Source organism: Haliotis asinina, chromosome 14 (assembly GCF_037392515.1).
Source record: "Haliotis asinina isolate JCU_RB_2024 chromosome 14, JCU_Hal_asi_v2, whole genome shotgun sequence".
Taxonomy (NCBI): Eukaryota; Metazoa; Mollusca; class Gastropoda; order Lepetellida; family Haliotidae; genus Haliotis; species Haliotis asinina.
The window spans coordinates 27,143,337-27,162,621 of NC_090293.1; the positions used below are offsets into that span (position 1 = coordinate 27,143,337).

Genomic DNA, 19,285 nt, shown 5'->3' on the forward strand with positions numbered 1-19,285 from the left:
ATTGGCTGAAAATGACTGGAAATTCGAGGTTTTAACAAGTAATTGTAATGCAAACTAAAAGTGCTTTATGGTTCAACTTCTTTATTACACCAAGTCACAGGGTTTCGAGACAGATTCTAGTCTCTTCTTCAGGTGAGTTAAACCATATTTATCAGCAAACATGGTTGCTGACAATTGAAACCTCCTTCAAAACAACCACTTATGCAGTAGCATTTTGAAAAATCACCTGAAGAAGAGACTAGAATCTGTCTCGAAACGTTGTGACCTTGTATAATAAAGAAGTTGAACCATAACAGCATAAAGCACTTTTTAAGTTTGATTCCTCCAACTTCTAAATGCCTTTGAAACAACTTAATTGTATTGCAGTAAAATTATATATTGTTCAAAAGTAAGATGGATTTTTCAAAATGCTACTGCATAAGTGGTTGTTTTGAAGGAGGTTTCAATTGTCAGCAACCATGTTGAATTCACTTGTTTCCGCTGCAAGCCCTAGCTTCTAGTTGTTTGGTGAGGAAAGCTATTGTACAGCTTTTGGTGAAGGGGAGGTAACTGTGTGTCACTGCTGTTTACATAACAAGAGCCACGCGCCGCTTTTAAGTTCAAGCTGCAAGTCGGGGTACTGGTAAGGATGTTTGTTTTTCTCACTTGAATAAACAATGAAAAGAATCCCAGCATTTCTGTATATGAATAACGCACACCCATTCCACATTTCCATTGTCGCATGTGCTCCACTTTTTCGATGAATGGCTTGTTGGAAGCGAGGCGACATGGATCGAGCGGTCAGGCTCAGTAGCTGGATTGATGCGTTGAGGGAACGGTGATGTTGACGATGCCAAATCACTGCATCGTGTGGTCCAGACTAGATTATATACGGACCACAGACATTACTATTTATGGAACAATCGTTGAATGCTGATATGGTGCTTGGCTTGCACACCAGTGACATTTCAACAGACAGATTGCTTGAAAACTTCTAGTTCAGCAAGCTAAACGTCGTGTCTCATACACCGTCGGTGTATGCCTTGGCAGGAACACGACGTTTAGCTTGCTGAACTAGAAAACTTCAGATCCAACGAAAATATTTTGCATGTTTGGACATTTTTCTTTACCTTCAATTTACTAACCAAACAATTTTCTTAAAATTTTGCAAAATAGGACCTTTGTGTATATTCTAAATCATAACATGAAATTTTTCACAAGAGATCTTGCAGACACCTGCCTATTTTATATTGTTTCAGAATTTGATTAATGTTTTTTGTTTTTGTTTTAAATTTCAGAGTGTATGAAAAGTCAGCTATGTCACACAAGACAATCCATTGGTTCAGGAAGGGTCTGCGTGTCCATGACAACCCAGCTCTCCTGGCAGCTGTCAAAGAGGGAGAGGCATTATGGCCTATATTCATTCTTGATCCGTGGTTTGCCAAAAATGCTCGAGTTGGAATCAACAGATGGCGGTTTCTGCTTCAGTCTTTGAAAGATCTTGATGAGAATTTGAGGAAAGTCAACTCAAGGTACTGATTCCTTAACAAGAAGTAACCATGCTGTTTGTCTTTAACACGTTTCCTGCCTCTCACGAGTGTACTCGTAGTATCCTTTCTCAGTTGTCAAAAAATCCCATTGCCTCACATCTAGGACAAATCAGTTTTCATTTCAGGCAATCAAATAATGGTATCTTCCTTGTCCGTGGGCTATTAGATAATTTCCACTTATGGTTTCAAACTGCAAATAAACTTGGCTTTCATTTCATATCTGCTTAAATGTAGCTGATAAATTTCGCAGTAATAATGAAGTAGAGCAAGCTTTCTTTGCTATATATCACTCTTGATTATGTCATAAAATCAGGGCAATTAAGTGGAAAATTAGTCAAGACTAGTTACTTTTGGAAAGTAACTTGCCCTGTGGCATGAAATAAATTCATGACTGCAACCAATGCGGCAAAAAATGGCAGCAGATTTATCTCCCCTTTTTTCTTTCCAATCAGAACACGTGTTACATCAACCTAGATTCAACTTGACAAATCCAAGCAATGTGGAGAAACAAATATGAGATGACTGAGTTCTGTCTAGAAGAAACATTTGAGTATCACGCTCTGGAAGAGGTTCTAGTTTTCACGATGCATCCGGAAATTACCGAGATCTTGCGAATAATAACTTTTGAAACAAGGTCGCTGATTGCACTACTAAATCTGATTGCCTCCAATCACGAGTCTTGAATACTCGCACCATGTAAAGGTCATATTAGGACAGAGGTCACGTGGGAAGATATGACATGTAACCACTATGGGAAGAGAATGTCTGTAAATAGAAGAATTATAGAAATTTTGCTATGATAGTGATTGAGGTTAATTTTACACCGCTCTCTGCAACATTTGTATGGCGCAGTATGTAAATAATCAAATCTGGACCAGAAAATCCAGTGATAAACAGCATGAACATTGATGTACGCAATTGGGACACGATGACATGTGTCATCCAAATCAGCGAGCCTGATCATCCGATCTCTTAAGACAAGCATGGGTTACGGAAGATCAATTCTAACCCGAATTTTCAGGGGTTTTTTTGCCATGAGAGAATATTGCTGACTATAAGAACTTAACCTTGACCCTCTTTAACTTCTGACAGGTTGTTTGTCATACAAGGCAAGCCGGCGGAGGTGTTCCCAGGTTTGTTTAAACAATGGGAGATAACTCGACTGACGTTTGAGGTGGACACTGAACCGTATGCCGAGGCCCGCGATGAAGAAGTGAAACAGCTGGCACACCAGCATGGAGTGGAGGTCGTCACGGAGGTGTCACACACTCTGTTTGATGTCAACAAGTAAGATATGTTTTCATCACTGATGAAGTAAGGATCATGTGGTTGCAGTCTGAATCTGTCCCAGACACTCCATTGCCTGTCATAGTTGTGAAAGCAGACTCCTGGTAATCTGGTGGCTATAAAGTTCTCAACCACTAGTTTGCCTGGAATCAGATATTTACACTCTCTTCATCTTTGGCTTGTTCATGGAGTAAAGAACAGCTATTTCAGTAGATAGTAATTAAGGGAGAAAAATCGAAGTTGTTTTACAGATCATATGTGAAGGCAGGTACTGTTTAAGAACTCTGGGACTGTAAGGTAAATTAACTATTAAAGTGTTGTCTCGTCTTGCCAAAGACCTAGGTTTGATTCCCCACATGAGTATAATGTGTGAAGCCTGTTTCAGGTGTCACCTGCTGTTATATTGCAGGATTATTGCTAAAAGTAGTGTAAAACCATACTCACTCCCTCACGTTACGAGCTCTGCAAAATTCAATTTATGTTAAATAGATAGAATAATTTCATCATCGGTGTCAATCTTGTGCTCCCTGTTTTAATTTAGGACCAATAACTTAACCATCAGTCATCTTCTTAGTTTGACAGTTTATAAAAAACAGAAGTATTGAAGATGTGAATACCATAAATGCATTTGGTGTTCCTTGCCAGAACAATAAAGAAAAATGGTGGAACACCCCCACTCACATACCAAAGACTTCAGACATTGATCTCACAAATGGGGGCTCCTCCATCACCTGTAAATACGCTCACCTCAGAGGAGATGAAAGGTAAGATGCTGTTCCATACTTTTTTCATGTCACCTGGGTTCTGATCCACAAGGCCCTCATAGCACTACAACACTCGTAATCCTATGAAAATAAACTATACGTGTAACGTTACAAATGCTTTGTGAATCAAGACCAATATTCATGTGTCTTAATCAAGTGAATCTCCCCTTGTTATCGGGTTCGTTATTAGTGAAATACACGACACAAACACTTTCCATTAATATACATCATGAAAACTGGGACATTTTTCAGGTCAGCAAATTTTGAAACAAATGTCAACCTTCGAGCAGGCCAAGATGTGTCTTTATCAGCCAAATCTGTGCTCCACAGGAGATATCACCTGTGTGAGATCAGATGATATCTCAGGAGATATCATTTTGACTGTAGATTTTGTACAATGCCCTGACAGTGCTATGACATCATGAACTTGATGTCACAATTCTATGACATCATGAATTTGATGATGTCAAAATTCTTCAACATCATGAACTTGATGACATCACAATGCTATGACATCACTGCACAGCAAGTGAAATGACAGAACCCTACTTGGCGATGGACATTTTCCATTGAAAATGATCTCTGATGATACACACAAACTCACCTTTGGGTCTTCTGATATCAAATATATCACAACTCATCGAGAAAAGCAAAAATGTCCTTGGCTATTTGTAACTTTATCATCTTGTGGTGATATATTTGATAGCAAAAGATACTCAGTGTGATCGTCTGTGTAGGAACCCAGTGTTATAACTACAGCTATCCCTTCTCAAAGTTGTCCTGTTTCTGGCTTTACTTTTTCAATTTAGAAATCATCTGATATCAATTGTCAGAATTAGAGCAATCACTTCTTTTCCTTTTTCTTCTAGGTGTAGTTTTTAACATATATTGTTGAAAAAAGGGAAAGGGTTCAGGAATGAGTTCTGTCATTCTGGGTCTCAATAGTTTTGAGCATTTTGTCAGGTGTGTGTGTGCCGTATGAATGAATAATCAGCTCACACTGAGACCTTTCAGCATAGGTTTGGGTGTCTTTGTATTATAAAAAGGGTGAACAATTTTACTATAGCGTGACACAGTTTCCATGACAGTTGAGAATTGGATCTGTTGCTTTGAAAAGCCAGACAGAGCCAAATACTCTTCAGCCTTGCACCACAGTTACCTCCCCTTACCAGATGTCTCTATTGTCACTCATTGTACATCACTACATGTGACTTCTGGAAGACTACTCTGGGAGAATGTTTTACGTATTGTAAATGCAGTATAAGTTCAAAAAGTGATTTAGCTAAAATATTGTTGAAAGTGGCTTTGCACCTGACTACCTTTTTGTTGTAGGCTGTCGGACCCCTGAAGCAGACGACACAGAGAAGTACAGAGTTCCGACTCTGGATGACCTAGACAAGTGCAAGAATGACCTGGGTCCGAACCTGTACCCCGGTGGGGAGACAGAGGCACTTGTCCGTATGGAGAGATACCTCAAGAAAACTGTGAGTACAAGTCGTGGCAGGTATCATGTCATCGCTTTGCTTGTAGGTCACATGCAACCCCAAAAACAAACATAATTAAAACACAGTTAACACTTAAATATGACATATAATACACATTGCTGATTGTGAAAAAATATTAAACAAAATTATACGTGTACATTCGCAAATCAAAAGTGCAAGTTTTGTACTTGGATTTACTTCCTTCAAAACAAAGCACCTGGCCGACCGAACCCTGTCAGAGTGGGTGGGTGTGAACAACTTCTTTTATTGTATATGATGCAGCTTCTCATTATAGATTCATATACCGTTATCAACCAAGGGTGATACATACACATACACAATAGAAGAAGCTGTTATCCATAAAGAATGTATATGGAGATTTTGGATTTTGTAACTGTATGCTCTTTGCCGTTCTGGTTGATCCAATCAACCACTGAGAAGGTGAACTACTGCGTGACTGGAAACTCTCATTCGTCAAAGTACGAAGCAGAACTTTAAACTGACAAACTGAGTTTGCAGTGGTTTCTGTCTGATCCAGTCATTGGAGAAAAATGGATGCAGTTTGTTTGCAACCCATAGACATAATAACATGTCGTGTGTAGGAGTATCACACCTGTCTGTCTGTGTAATCACATAATGTGACAGAGACAGAGCTCAGGTGCACGAGCCACAAATCAATGCATTTTGTTTATAGTGTATAGCCTGATAGGTGTTACGTTCAAATTGCATGTGGTCAATGATTGAAGTTGTGTATTGCATATTGTTATTAGCAGAAACTCAGACAGGCACATGGGTGTAAATAAACTGACAGTGAGTTTTGTCTGTGACAGAAACTGCTTGTCACAATCAACATATTTTTATGTGTTTAGAGGACGTATATTCAGTAGATTCTTCTGCTTTAATAATGAGATAAAATATTTCAACAGGTTCCCTTAAACTTGAAACCAGAACCAACAGTAGTAAGTTGCTCTTGAAACAAAGTTGGTCTTACTTGGATGAATTGTAAGTTGGAATATAGAACATCTGGAAACTTATGCTTGAGGGTAGACTGAAAAATGTTTCCTGGATTGCAGATTTAATGCTTTGTGTAGATCTCATCTTAAAGTTGATGGCCCGATCTTCAAAGTGATTTTGGTGGTTAGAAGATTTTATCACCCATACTTTAACATTGACCTAGATCAGTCTTACCTTGGGTTCCTTGATGGGGTCACAGGACAGAGGGTATTGTATGAAAAGTAGATGGATTATTTCTTTAACAGACATGTGCTTGTAACATTAAAAGTGCTGTCATTAATCATGTTTAGCAGGTAGGTGATATTCAGGTTACATGGTGGAAATAAGTGCAGATGACATTTCAGTTTCAGTTATCATGACTAGGCAGCCGTTCCGTTTTCTTTCAGAACTGGATCTGTAACTTTGAAAAGCCAAAGACAGAGCCTAATAGCCTTCAGCCCAGCACCACAGTTCTCTCCCCTTACCTCAAGTTTGGCTGTCTGTCTCCCCGCACATTTTACTTCAGGCTACTGGACGTCTACCGAGTCAACAAGGTGAGGAAGCGCTGAGAGAAGGAATGTATTGTGTTGTGATATTAGAGCTGTATAAATAGATTAGCCTAGACTGAGGGTGCTATTGGACTTGGAAATGGTGAGGTGACCAGGTGATGTGAAATGGTGAGGTGACCAGGTGATGTGGAATGGTGAGGTGACCAGATGATGGGAAATGGTGAGGTGACCAGGTGATGTGGATTGGTGAGGAGACCAGGTGATGTGTAATGGTGAGGTGACCAGGTGATGTGGAATGGTGACATGACAAGGTGATGTGAAATGGTGAGGTGACCAGGTCATGTGGAATTGTGACATGACAAGATGATGTGAAATGGTGAGGTGACCAGGTCATGTGGAATGGTGACATGACAAGATGATGTGAAATGGTGAGGTGACCAGGTGATTTGGAATCGTGAGGTGACAAGATGATGTGAAATGGTGTTGTGAAAAAGTTTGGTGAACAGGTAATGGTGCGATAAAGATTTTGATAAACAGTTGATATGAAATGGTGAAGTGAACAAGTGAGGTGAAAAAATATGATGACTAGGTGAGGTGAAATGGTTAAGTCAACAGTCAAGGTGAAAGGGTGTGTTGAAAATGTGTGATGACCAGGTGAGGTGTAATAGTGTGGTGAAAAACATTGGTAACCAGGTGAGGTGAAATGGTGAGGTGGAAATATTGCATGTTTGCCGTGAAGATTGTATGGAGTGTTATTTCCTACCAACGACAGTGGGTGACACCACTAAGATGATAGCTAAGTCAATGTGTTTATGTTACAGAAGCACACCCAGCCCCCAGTGTCCCTGCATGGACAGTTGCTATGGCGAGAGTTCTTCTACACAGTGGCAGCAGGGACACCAAACTTTGACCGGATGGAGGGCAACTCTGTCTGTACACAGGTACCCTGGGATGACAACAAGGAGCTTTTGGAAGCATGGACACAGGTCAGTTGAGATGGGGTGGACGGTTAGTTGTATATAGGGGTCTTGGGCACCCCGGGGAAATAATTGTGGTACTTTTAGCATACCCTTCTATGGTGTGGAATTCAGCACATTACATATGCCCTTTATGGCAAATATTATCATGGACACATGTCAGCAGGCATGTGGTGGATCAGTTGCATTATGGGGTGGATCTGATTGGTTTGGGATGGTTTGTTGGTTGTTTAATGCTACACTCAGAAATATTCCAGCTATATGGCGGTGGTCTGTAAATAGTGAAGTCGGGACCAGACAAACCATTACACTGGTCAGTGTATAAAGGGAGGTTAGTGTAAAATGTATGCCCCTGGGTTTATCCAACATGAACATCCAGCTCAAGGATGAAGTTGACAATTATTTCTCAGACTGGCAGGGAAAAACAAACGTGCATGTTTCATCTGCTTGAACATATGCAAATGAATACCTGGAATAGTGTAGCTTTGTTTTGCACACTGTTGATTCAGTTGCCAATGAGCCTGTATGTAAGTATACATGGCACTGAATTCTAATGAGACATCCGTGAACATGTTGACTGCAAGCATCCCCTCATCTTTATGCAATTACAGGTTAAACAGGATTTTACCCAGTAGCCTCTGTTTGCTATCCCCAGGCTCGGACTGGCTACCCATTCATAGACGCCATCATGACCCAGCTGAGACAGGAAGGATGGATACACCATCTTGCTCGACATGCAGTCGCTTGTTTCTTGACCCGTGGTGACCTGTGGATTAGCTGGGAGGAAGGGCAGAAGGTAAGCAGACAAGTGTAGATACATGTTCCCTCATTGTTGGGTAGGAGCCCAGCATCAAGGAGCAGGAGACATGATGTTTATAAACTTATCAGTGCTTTCAGCTATTGTTTTCGTTGTTCTGTAGGTGTTTGAAAAGCTTTTCCTGAAAGCTGTTTTTGTTGTTGTGAAGGTATTTTAGGAGTTCCTCCTGACTGGAGTCTGAATGCAGGATGTGTTGGAACTAAAGTCTCTTCATTCTATCTGTTGTTTTCATTGTGTAGATGTTTACTTTCAGCTGTTTTCATTCTTCTGTAGGTCTTCCTGAAAGCTGTTCATGTTGTTTTTGTTGTTGTGAAGGTGTTTTAGGAGCTCCTTCTGACAGGATGTGTAGGAACTCAACTCTCTTCATTCTGTCTGTTATTTTCAATTGTGCAGATGTTTTAAGAGCTCCTGGGTGTGGACTGGAGTGTGAACGCATTATGTGTATGAACCCAACTCTCTTCATTTAATCTGCACTTTTCCTTGTTCTGTAAGTGTTTGAGGAGCTACTCCTGACTAGCACCTGAATGTAGGATTTTGTTGGAGCTGAACTCTCTTCATTCAGTCTGTTATTTTCATTGTTGTGGAGGTGTTTGAGGAATTTGTTCAGACTGGTGACTTAGAATGTGTTGGAACTTACTCTCTTCATTCCACTTGTTTTCATTGTTGTGTAGGTGTTTGAGGAGCTCCTTCTGGATGCTGACTGGAGTCTGAATGCTGGGAACTGGATGTGGCTGTCTGCCAGTGCATTCTTCCACCAGTATTTCCGGGTCTACAGTCCCATCGCCTTCGGCAAGAAGACTGACAAGAATGGTGACTACATCAGGTAGACATGATCTTTAAAGTCTTACAGAGTTGGCCATGTGGTAAAAACTTTTGCATGTGAGACTATAGATCTGGGATGGATTCCCCATTTCAGTGCAATGTGGGGTAGTCTCGTTAAAGCATTGGCTTGTCACACTGAAGACCAGATTTTTAACTTACCTTACCATAGGTCTTATGCATATTACCTCTAGCTTCGCTAAACGAGATCAGACAGTCGTTGATTCGCCATCCCCTCGATGGCTACCTCATGTAATCTATGAATGTAGTCACGGAAGTGACGTGATCTCTCCACTCGCGCGAGAGCGCAGAATCCAAAATTCACTTTTACCTTTAGCGTTCGTGCGAACGGACGTGTTGGTTTGCAGTTTTTTCCTACAGTGTGTAGTTTCAATAAAGTTGCTACTCCTTGGTAGGTATGGTTTGTATTCCCTCATTATGTATCAAAGTCAAGTCATACAAGCATTTAATGTGCTTACCTTGCTACCTCGTGTTGTTCTTTTCTCACTCAGGCATGGCTTGTCCGTGTCGTAGGTGAGAACGGTATGGCATCCATGGGGGTAATTCATCTTGTTGGTTGTTTGCCCGTCATGTTTCTGCCCATGCTCATGCCCATACTCGAGTTGGAAGCAGCACCGGTGTTTTCGTCAGCGCTTATTCCGACGCCAGCGCCTATTCCGACGCCAGCGCCTGTACCAACGCCAGCGCCATTGTTGTTGCCGGACCCTGCTCCTATAACTACTTCTTATCGAATCCCCAGAGTGTCTCATACGCTGACTAAAGAAGAAATGTTACAGCGCCAGTTGGATGAAGAGCGCGCTCGTCGTTTAGAGGCTGAGCGCTCCCGGCGCAGATCTCGTTCTAGGTCCCCGAAGGGTCGGCGCTCTCGTTCTCCACACCGTAGCAGACGCCGGCGCTCCCGGTCTGTTTCCCGCTCTCCAAGGCGCTCCTTAGAGGAAGACTCACGTACCAGAAGCAGACGTAGAGTGCGATCTCGGTCAAGATCACCACGACGTCTCTCTAGATCCCAGCGTTCGCGATCGCCGGAACCACTGCGGACTTCCTGCAAGGAATTTAACACTAAGAACTCTGCTTCCAACTCGAGTCAGCGACGAGAATCAACCTCTATTTCCTGGGAGGATCATGAGGAACAGTTCTTTTGTCCAGACTATGAGGAGGAACCTGGCAATGTTGGTGATAGTGATGGCACCTATCTTCCCTTAACTGCTGTCTTTGAGTGGATTGCCGACAGATTACCGGACTGTCCTTCCCCTTCTTCGGATTCAAGCAACCCGGCGTCGATTCACTTGTCTCCTGAGTTACTTATTCCACCACACCCTATGGTGGCGGATGCGGTTGCTTTGTTAGACTCGGACTTTGCGAAGTTATCCTTAAATCCAACCATCAAAGCGTCGAAGTCTAAGAAATCAGATTATAAAGTACACAGTCTGGATTTTGCCGACAACGGGGCGGTGCTAGATGATTCAATTAAGAGGTTGTCAAGCTCAACTCCGTCATCTTACAGAGTTCAGGATTCAAAGCTAGCAGCCTTGGATTTGTCAGAGGATAATGCCTCGAGGGTGGATCATTTAACTACCATTTTTGCTTGGCAAGGCAGAGTACTCCATGACCTACTTGGACATTTACGCGCGGCGCTAGCCATGACTACTACTATGCGCCGATCTGGATTTTTAGATGCTTGTTCTTGGCAAGAGGAATTTAAACGTCAACTACTTCGTGCACCATTTACGTCTAAGTTCCTCTTTGATGAAAAGATACCGACGGTGTATAAACAACATGCCGAACTTACTAACACGGAAGTGGCGCTGTCAACTTTCGAGGCCTTGGGCTCTGCATTTCGTGGCCGAGCCAGGGGTAATGCCAAGAAAAGATATGTACCCAGGAGAGAGTCTATCCGTTCCTCGTTTGGGAGGGGACGAGGTCGTACCAAGGACTCAGATGTCCAGCGCAAGCCTCAAGAACGCGGCAGGGATACCCCAGCTACGTCCGGTCGAGGTAGGGGCAAGCGTCCCTACTCCGGCCGCTGAAGCCATGGACTACTACGACTGGGACCTCCCACCCCCAGTCGTACCAGTTCATCCAACCCCTGTAGGTGGGAGACTAGGGATCTTCTGGGCCAACTGGACATTCCTGGAAGACCCGTTTGTTTGCAAGATCCTGAGAGCCGGCTACAAGCTACTACTAGCCAGAGCTCCGCCGTTGACTACCACTCCCCTGTCACGAGTGTACTCAATAGATCAACAGGTACTTATACTAGAAAACATCAACATTTTATTAACAAAACATGCTATAGAGATAGTGTCAGAACCCCATCACTCCCCGGGGTTCTATTCACCCATCTTCCTGATACCCAAGAAAGGTTCCACCAAAATGCGGATGATTCACAACATGGCGTCTTTCAACAACCTGTATTTAGCCGAGCCCCCGCATTTCCGAATGACGTCACTGGATCAGATCCGAGCCAAGTTGTCACCCGGAGCTTGGATGGCCAGCCTAGATTTACAGGATGCTTACCTGCACGTTCCTGTATTCCCACGCCACAGGAAATTCCTGCGTTTCATATTCAACGGAGTACACTACCAGTGGCGAGTGCTGCCGTTTGGAATTTCTACGGCCCCGTGGCTTTTCACTCGGGTCACTCTGCCTGTCACCCGGTTTCTGCACCTCCGGGGGATAGACTTCGATCCTTACATCGACGATTGTTTTCTAAATCACTGCAATCCTCAGTTGCTACGCAAACAACTGGACTTCTCCACACGCCTACTTCAGCAGTTGGGATGGATTATCAATATCGAGAAGTCGCAACTGGAACCAACGCAGGAGTTAACTTTCATTGGGGGGTTGTTCCTGACTCGGCTCAATCTGGTCAGGGTCCCTCCCGATCGATGGCAGAAGATTCTCGCCTTTACGGATCGAGCTCTGTCCCTACCTCTCACCCTCAGAGAATGGCAGTCTCTGTTGGGCTTGTTGACGTCGGCGCAGGACCTCACCCTCAGAGGACGGCTTATGCTGCGCCCACTACAGAGGTTCCTATTACCATTCATTCGAGAGAACGACCTCCAGTCATCATTTCTTCTACCCCCGCACCTGCATCAGTACCTCAGGTGGTGGACAGTAGAGTGGAACGTCTGCGCCGGTGTTTGTTTGACAAGCTTCAACCACGACCACGAATTGTTTGTAGACGCATCCCTCTTGGGATGGGGCGCTCACTGGAACGGCCAGACAACCTCAGGACTGTGGTCAGACACCGAAAGGGAGTGGCATATCAACAACCTGGAGATGCAAGCAGTCATCCTAGCGGTCCGCCACTGGCTACCGGTTCTAACAAACTCCAGACTCCTGGTAGCGTCCGACAATTCCACGGTCGTGTGGGTGATTCACAATCAGGGTACAACCAGGTCCAAACAACTTCTGGACCAGATGTTCCTGTTAGCGGATCTGGTAGACAGCAACGGCATCATGATCGCGGCTCGTCACATTCCAGGCTGCAAAAACATTCTGGCAGACGCCCTGTCGCGCCCCGGCAAACCATCCCCGACGGAGTGGATGCTTCACCCGGACGCATTTCGCCAGATTTGCTGGCAACTCGGGAGACCACTGGTAGATCTTTTTGCCACCAGTTTCAATCACCAGTTACCAACGTACGTATCTCCCGTGCCGGATCCACAGGCGTGGGCAGTCGACGCGATGTCTCTATCATGGGAAGGCCTGGACGCATATGCATTCCCTCCTCCAATCCTTCTCTCGGATGTAATCGCCAAGATCAGACTGACGTGGAACCTCCGACTGCTTTTGGTCGCACCTTGGTGGCCAGCCAGATCGTGGTTTCCCGATCTTCGACGGCTCGCCAGCGGAGACCCTTACAAACTTCCAGAGTGGTTGCATCTGCTTCGACATCCACACAGTCGACAGCTGCATCCGGATCCACTGCGATTCCATCTTCACGCATGGGTCATCTGCAGAGAGCATTAAAGGCTAAGGGCTACTCTGCGCACGTGGCGAACGTTATAGCTCGCGCGCATAGAGTTTCTACCCGTTCTTTATATGACGACAAATGGCGCTCTTTTGAGAATTTTTGCGCACGAAGATCTCAAGATCCCATGGCAGCATCTCCTCAGTTTGTGGCACAGTTCCTTCTCTACCTACGGAACTCTAGACATCTCAAAGGCAGTACCTTAGGCACCTATTTGTCAGCTTTGAATTCTGTCCTTGCTATCAAGTCAGATACACAGATCTCCAAGATACCGGAACTTATTGCGCTTCTCAAAGCTTTCAAGCTGGAAGACCAGAAGGCCAAGTTCCGTCCTCCAGCTTGGGATCTTAATGTTGTCCTTCAACATCTCAGAGGGCCGCCGTACGAGCCATTAGAAGAAGCCTCCTTTGAACATCTTTCCAAGAAGACGGTTTTCTTACTATCATTGGCAACAGCGGCTAGAGTCAGCGAGATCCATGCTCTTGACGTTACTCAGATTCGATTTGAACAGTCAAGACACGGACGTGTTCATTTGGGTTTGCTTTGGGATTTTGTGGCTAAGAACCAGCTTCCCGGGCAGCCTAACAGGCTATTTTCCATCCCTCCTTTGTCTACGATCCTGGGTCATCATGACTTGGAGGAGGAGCTGCTATGTCCAGTCAGGGCTCTCAGATGCTATATTAAAAGGTCAGCCTCTAGGAGACGATCCCGCAAAAGGTTATTCATTCCCTTTGCCGTGTCCTGCAAAGGCGAAGTAAACAGAAATACTATTGCCCTCTGGCTCAGATCGACTATCCTGGCGGCCTATGACGACAAGCACCTGCCTCATCCGGTAGCAAGTAACCCGCACGAGATCAGGGCCTTGGCGTCTACGATGGCCCTCCATCGGAACTGCACAGTACCGCAGATCATGGAGGGCTGTTTCTGGAGGTCATCAACTGTCTTCGCATCCCACTACTTGAGGGACTTGGCAGTTGAAGACGTGGAGGGGCTACAGTCATTTGGTCCATTGATGGTTGCTCAGCAACTTACCCGACCATCCGCCCATTAGGTAACTACACTTCTACTTACCTTTGGTCTTAAGATTAACCTCACCCCCAGGGTGCGTCGGTTTTTCTTTGGAGTTCTATTGGGTTGCTCTTTGTCCTGTTCCAGGTATTATCCTGAGACCGTTGACATTGGCTTTCCTGAGTTCTCCTGATGCATGTGCACTGTTTGCTGAGGGATGGTCCTCCGGAGTTCACACCACCATCCATCTGTCGAAGCCATATGCATAAGACCTATGGTAAGGTAAGTTAAAAATTTATTAAAATCTAAATATTTTAGATATTTAAATACTTACCTTACCATAGGGCGATGACTCCCTCCCAACGCTGGATGCTCCTCCCCACTTTGGACTCTTCGGACCTTCCGGTTGACGGTAAAAGTGAATTTTGGATTCTGCGCTCTCGCGCGAGTGGAGAGATCACGTCACTTCCGTGACTACATTCGTAGATTACATGAGGTAGCCATCGAGGGGATGGCGAATCAACGACTGTCTGATCTCGTTTAGCGAAGCTAGAGGTAATATGCATAAGACCTATGGTAAGGTAAGTATTTAAATATCTAAAATATTTAGATTTTAATAAGATTAGATTTCTTATATGGGTACAGTCTGTGAAGACCATTCCTGCTATGGCCTAATGGTCAGTGTGGTCAACTGACATGTTTTAGACTCAGGTTTCATTCCCTGCGTGGTAAGAATGTGTGAAGGTCAATTTCTTCCAACTGTTTCTGGTGATATTGCTGGTATATTGCTGAAAGTAAAACTATGCTTACTCACTCGCAGGCTGTAAATATTGATGTTGAAATTAACTTTTGGAGTTGGTACCAATTCATTTCTTACAGTAATTTGAATGTTGCTTTATTAGCAATTTTATGTTTTGATACAAAAAATGTAGTGAAAAATGTCAAAATACAGTCAAATTTCCAATGGGTCGAATACTCTTGAATGTTATGCATAACTCAAAGTACCTCTCGTTCCCGACCAGTCCCTCTATGCTTATCATCATTTGATTTCCAGTTACACGAATTACACTCATAAATAAACATTATGATTCGAGAAGGAAATTTGGTCCCATGAGATTCAAACAACAGCAATCTTGTATACACAAACTCAAGTCAGTCAATGAGAAGTTAAATGGTGCAGTTAACTAACAAACCAGTTAACAAACCAGCATGGCTCACACCTTTCCGCCATTGACAGCTGAGTTCGAAAGGCAGATTAGTGCCATGTATGATATCTGTTGATTGCCGATAGATTTGGTTCATGAAGTTTAAGAGGTATGTGTATTTTGTATTTCATTGTGCCATATATATACTTTTTTTTCATTATCTATGTCCCCTATTGCATTGTTGTGCTATATTTTGAGACAATCTGCTAAGTAAAGGAATTGTTCAATATTAGATCATCTTTTTTCTACCCTGATAGACATTCCTATGTCTTGAAGACATCGAGAAGCTGAATATATTACTTGGTCCCCAGCGATTCAACTCATCGGGATTTGACTGATAATCATTACTTTCAAATGTAGTGTGTACTTAACTATTTCCCATCGTTCTCTGAACAGGAAGTACCTACCACAACTGAAGAAGTTCCCAGCAGAGTACATCTATGAGCCATGGAAGTCTCCCTCATCAGTGCAGAAGGCGGCAGGTTGTATCATAGGCAAAGACTACCCAAAGCCTATAGTGGACCACGACCTCGTCAGGCCGGCCAACATAAAGAAAATGGCGTCTGCGTATGCCAAGAGGAAGGAAATGGCGGGTTCGACAAAGGAAAGTGGTCAAAGTCCTGCCAAAAAACGGAATTCTTCAGCAGGGGAGGATGGGAAGAAAAAGAAAATCAAATCTGGAAGCAAGAAAATGACAGATTTTTTCAATAAATAAAGTCTAAAAAGTGGATTTGTGAAGTAAATACGACCCTGTTTGTCACAAGTGATGAAGGTCTGATGCAAACAACTTTTTATGAAACCCAAAAATATGGGTCACATGGTCTTGGTGCTAGCCTCTAGGAAGTATCTCTGTACTGAGAATTGCACTGCCTCGGATGATATGGCCACAGGTGCCACCATACTGGACCTAATATGAACAAAACTGACTGGGATGATAATTTCAAATGTTCACTTCTTTGAGAAATGTGCATATATTCACCTCACAGAGTTTTGTCCACTAGCAGCCTGGATCTGCTGATTCCTGATTACTTTATCTGCCCCAAGGCCCTGCTAGTCACCTTAGTGTATTTAATAATGAAAGGTACATGTTTTAAGAGTTTAGACACTGTTGTGATGGAGTCATCTTTATCTGGCCTCTTAATGGAAAAGGTTCATGATCAGGGTTAGAATTGGCCTTCAGTAACACTTTCTTGTCATAAGAGGTGTCTAACCTGGTCAGGCTTGTAACCTTGGTTGATGTCAGTGTATCCTGTTCTCATAGATCAATGCTGGCATATTGCTGAGTGAGGCATTGAACACTTGAAAACAAAATAAAAGTACTTTGAAAGGAAAGCGGCTTGATATTATTTATTCAACGTTTTTTCGTGTGTAACCACTATCAACAGATGATACCAAATGCTGGGCGGCTCAACTATACTTGTTATTCACTCATATTTAACTCTTTCTCATGCGGTGTAAAACTGAACTCATCAACTCACTCTAAAATAAAAACTCATTTCTGATGAACATTTTCTACAGAATCGGTTTTCAAAATAGGGTCTTGAAGGTTTGAATGATTGCTGATGAAAGAAATAACCCATTTGTGTATTTCCAGGACATTTCATTGCTCACAGTTAAACAGTTGATTACACTGGAAAGAAACGGTATACAAGTGTATATTTTTTGTTATTATTTTTATTACATTATTATATTATCCTGTGGCAGTTATGTAGATCGATGCTTATGCTATTGAACACTGCAATGTCTGGTCCAAACCCGATAATTTTCAGACCACAGCACTGTAGCTGGAATAATGCATCACGCACCCATAGCGCTCAATCATAGAATCCATCTGCAAACCTTATATAACATCCACCTGAGAAAGCTTGATTGATTCAACCGACTTTTGATACATTTCACAAAGCGGACATAAAATACGCCTTATTGAAAAACACGTGGATAACCGTGAACACACCGGTCATACCATAACCGTTTGAGCATCCATGGAGGCTAAACCCGCGAAGGTCCCGGGGTAGAATAGGTCTTCAGCAACCCATGCTTGCCATAAATGGCGACTGTGCTCGACGTAAGAGGCGACTAACGGGATCAAGTGGTCAGGTTCGCTGACTTGGTTGACACGTCATCTGTTCCCAGTTCGATGCTGATGTTGATCACTGGGTTGCGTGGTCCAGACTCGATTATTTACAGATCGCAGCCATATAGCTGGAATATTGCTGAGTGCGGCGTAAAACTAAACGCACTCACTAACTCCATGGAGGCTAACGATATTTACGTGACTGTTTAAGTGACATATCTAATTTTTAGAAATGGGCCCCACACATTCAAAAGCATAGCAGTACCAACTATTTCACGGTGCACGCTACTAAAATCAATCACCGGAACTGGAACAATTACAGATGGTACATGTTGTTGTGGGTACATCATCTGTATAGAGAAACGAACCTTGTGTTCGTCTGATTTTTTCGTGTGTTCGCATGTGCAGTATTTATAACATCACTGGGTCCAGAATGAAGTATGAATAACTTATCAACTTTTCAACTCAGTGTGCGTGGTTTTAAACAGACAAAGAAAATCGTTACTAATTGCCACCGTCGACAAAACGCTGTCAACAAAACCGCTGTAATGCATTATAATTATACAAATTCTCAGCCAGAAAATATGGTCGGCTGTTAAAGTGTGCCATCAAATAAACAAGCACAAGCGTACATTGTAAATAACCAGTGATATATTACGACCACTTCAGTCAGTTTTTGTGGACTTATCCCGCGACAGGTTGACTCGAAGTTAGATTACAACAGCAATCTGGCTGATTACTTCGAACATTAATAGCTTGAGAAGGTGTTCTGGACTGATCAAATAAGCTTTCTGACGCCATGGTAACGAAAAATAATTAAGGAAGTATTTCCAAGTCTGGACCGTAATTGATTCTTTTGGGCCACTAAGCATCATTGGAGCAATCTTCTAATTTTATTGAATTATGATTCTATCTGCCTTCACTACAAAACAAGTTAGTTTATTGCAGTTTTACCGCTGTTTGAGAATTGTCGATTAATCTTGATAATGCACAATACTTTCCTTTTTTAGATTTTAAGTGTATGATGTACTGTTAACAATGTAATTTCGAACAGCTGTTTTATTGTATAAGTTTGACGATAAATCTCACCGGTAATGTGGTCATAATTAAAACTAGGGGAAAATAAAAGTTCTCTCTGGAGTTCCCAGAAGACATCCCGCCCACAAATATTGATATGTTTCTGTTATCTTTCAGATAAAGACCCCGTCTTGCCGCATTAGACAGCAAACACTCCGAGTGGTTTGAAAAGAATATGAAAGCAATTTAAGGAAACAGCAGAACTTTAATGGAACGTTCTCTTTGCTTCGACAAACGATCAATGTATAACGTATTTCGGGTGACGTTTCATCAGTAAAGGGAGATAACCGAGATGCGTGACAGCGTTGGTAATCATTTTAATCGATTTTGGAACGTACACTTCATTTTGATCAGAGGCTATTTAAGTCTGAGGTGCAAAGTCTTGCTAATGCGTTTTGACCCCATGACATAATGTTGTTAGGGAAGATATATTTCAAACGATAAAACCACCTTCGACAAACGTATTGAAACTATTTTGTTTCAGTTTCTGTCCGAAACGAATCGATTTTGTTCAAACAGAACTGAACGAATAAGGGTTTAGTAGTATTCACAAAAACTGAATCTGAATGAGAGAAGGAATGAGTGAGATAGTGAATATCATTTCACTCTCCCTCCCCACCTCTCTCTCTCTCTCTCTCGTCCCTACTAACAGGATAACGAACAATGCATATTTGATATTTGGTAATGAAATATAATGAGGTTCACGGACTGTGAGACAGACTGTTGCATGACTGCCATTTTCCAGAAC

General features: G+C 42.9%; 1 protein-coding gene across 3 annotated transcripts; it reads left to right on the plus strand.

Annotated features, from left to right (window-relative positions):
• Nucleotides 1-522: 522 nt before the first annotated feature.
• LOC137261165 (cryptochrome-1-like) lies at nt 523-16,718 on the plus strand. Of its 3 annotated transcripts, none has more exons than XM_067798870.1 (10): nt 523-622; nt 1,278-1,511; nt 2,622-2,816; nt 3,462-3,580; nt 4,913-5,064; nt 6,465-6,611; nt 7,388-7,552; nt 8,199-8,339; nt 9,032-9,183; nt 15,783-16,718. In XM_067798870.1, exons 2-10 carry the CDS (start codon nt 1,297-1,299, stop codon nt 16,099-16,101), a joined length of 1,605 nt encoding a protein of 534 aa, XP_067654971.1. In that variant the 5' UTR covers nt 523-622; nt 1,278-1,296; the 3' UTR covers nt 16,102-16,718. The 3 variants fall into 3 exon arrangements, with proteins under 3 accessions (XP_067654971.1, XP_067654972.1, XP_067654970.1); XM_067798871.1 differs by lacking the exon at nt 523-622 and adding an exon at nt 724-779; XM_067798869.1 differs by lacking the exon at nt 523-622 and adding an exon at nt 731-817.
• The last annotated feature ends 2,567 nt before the right edge of the window (nt 16,719-19,285 follow it).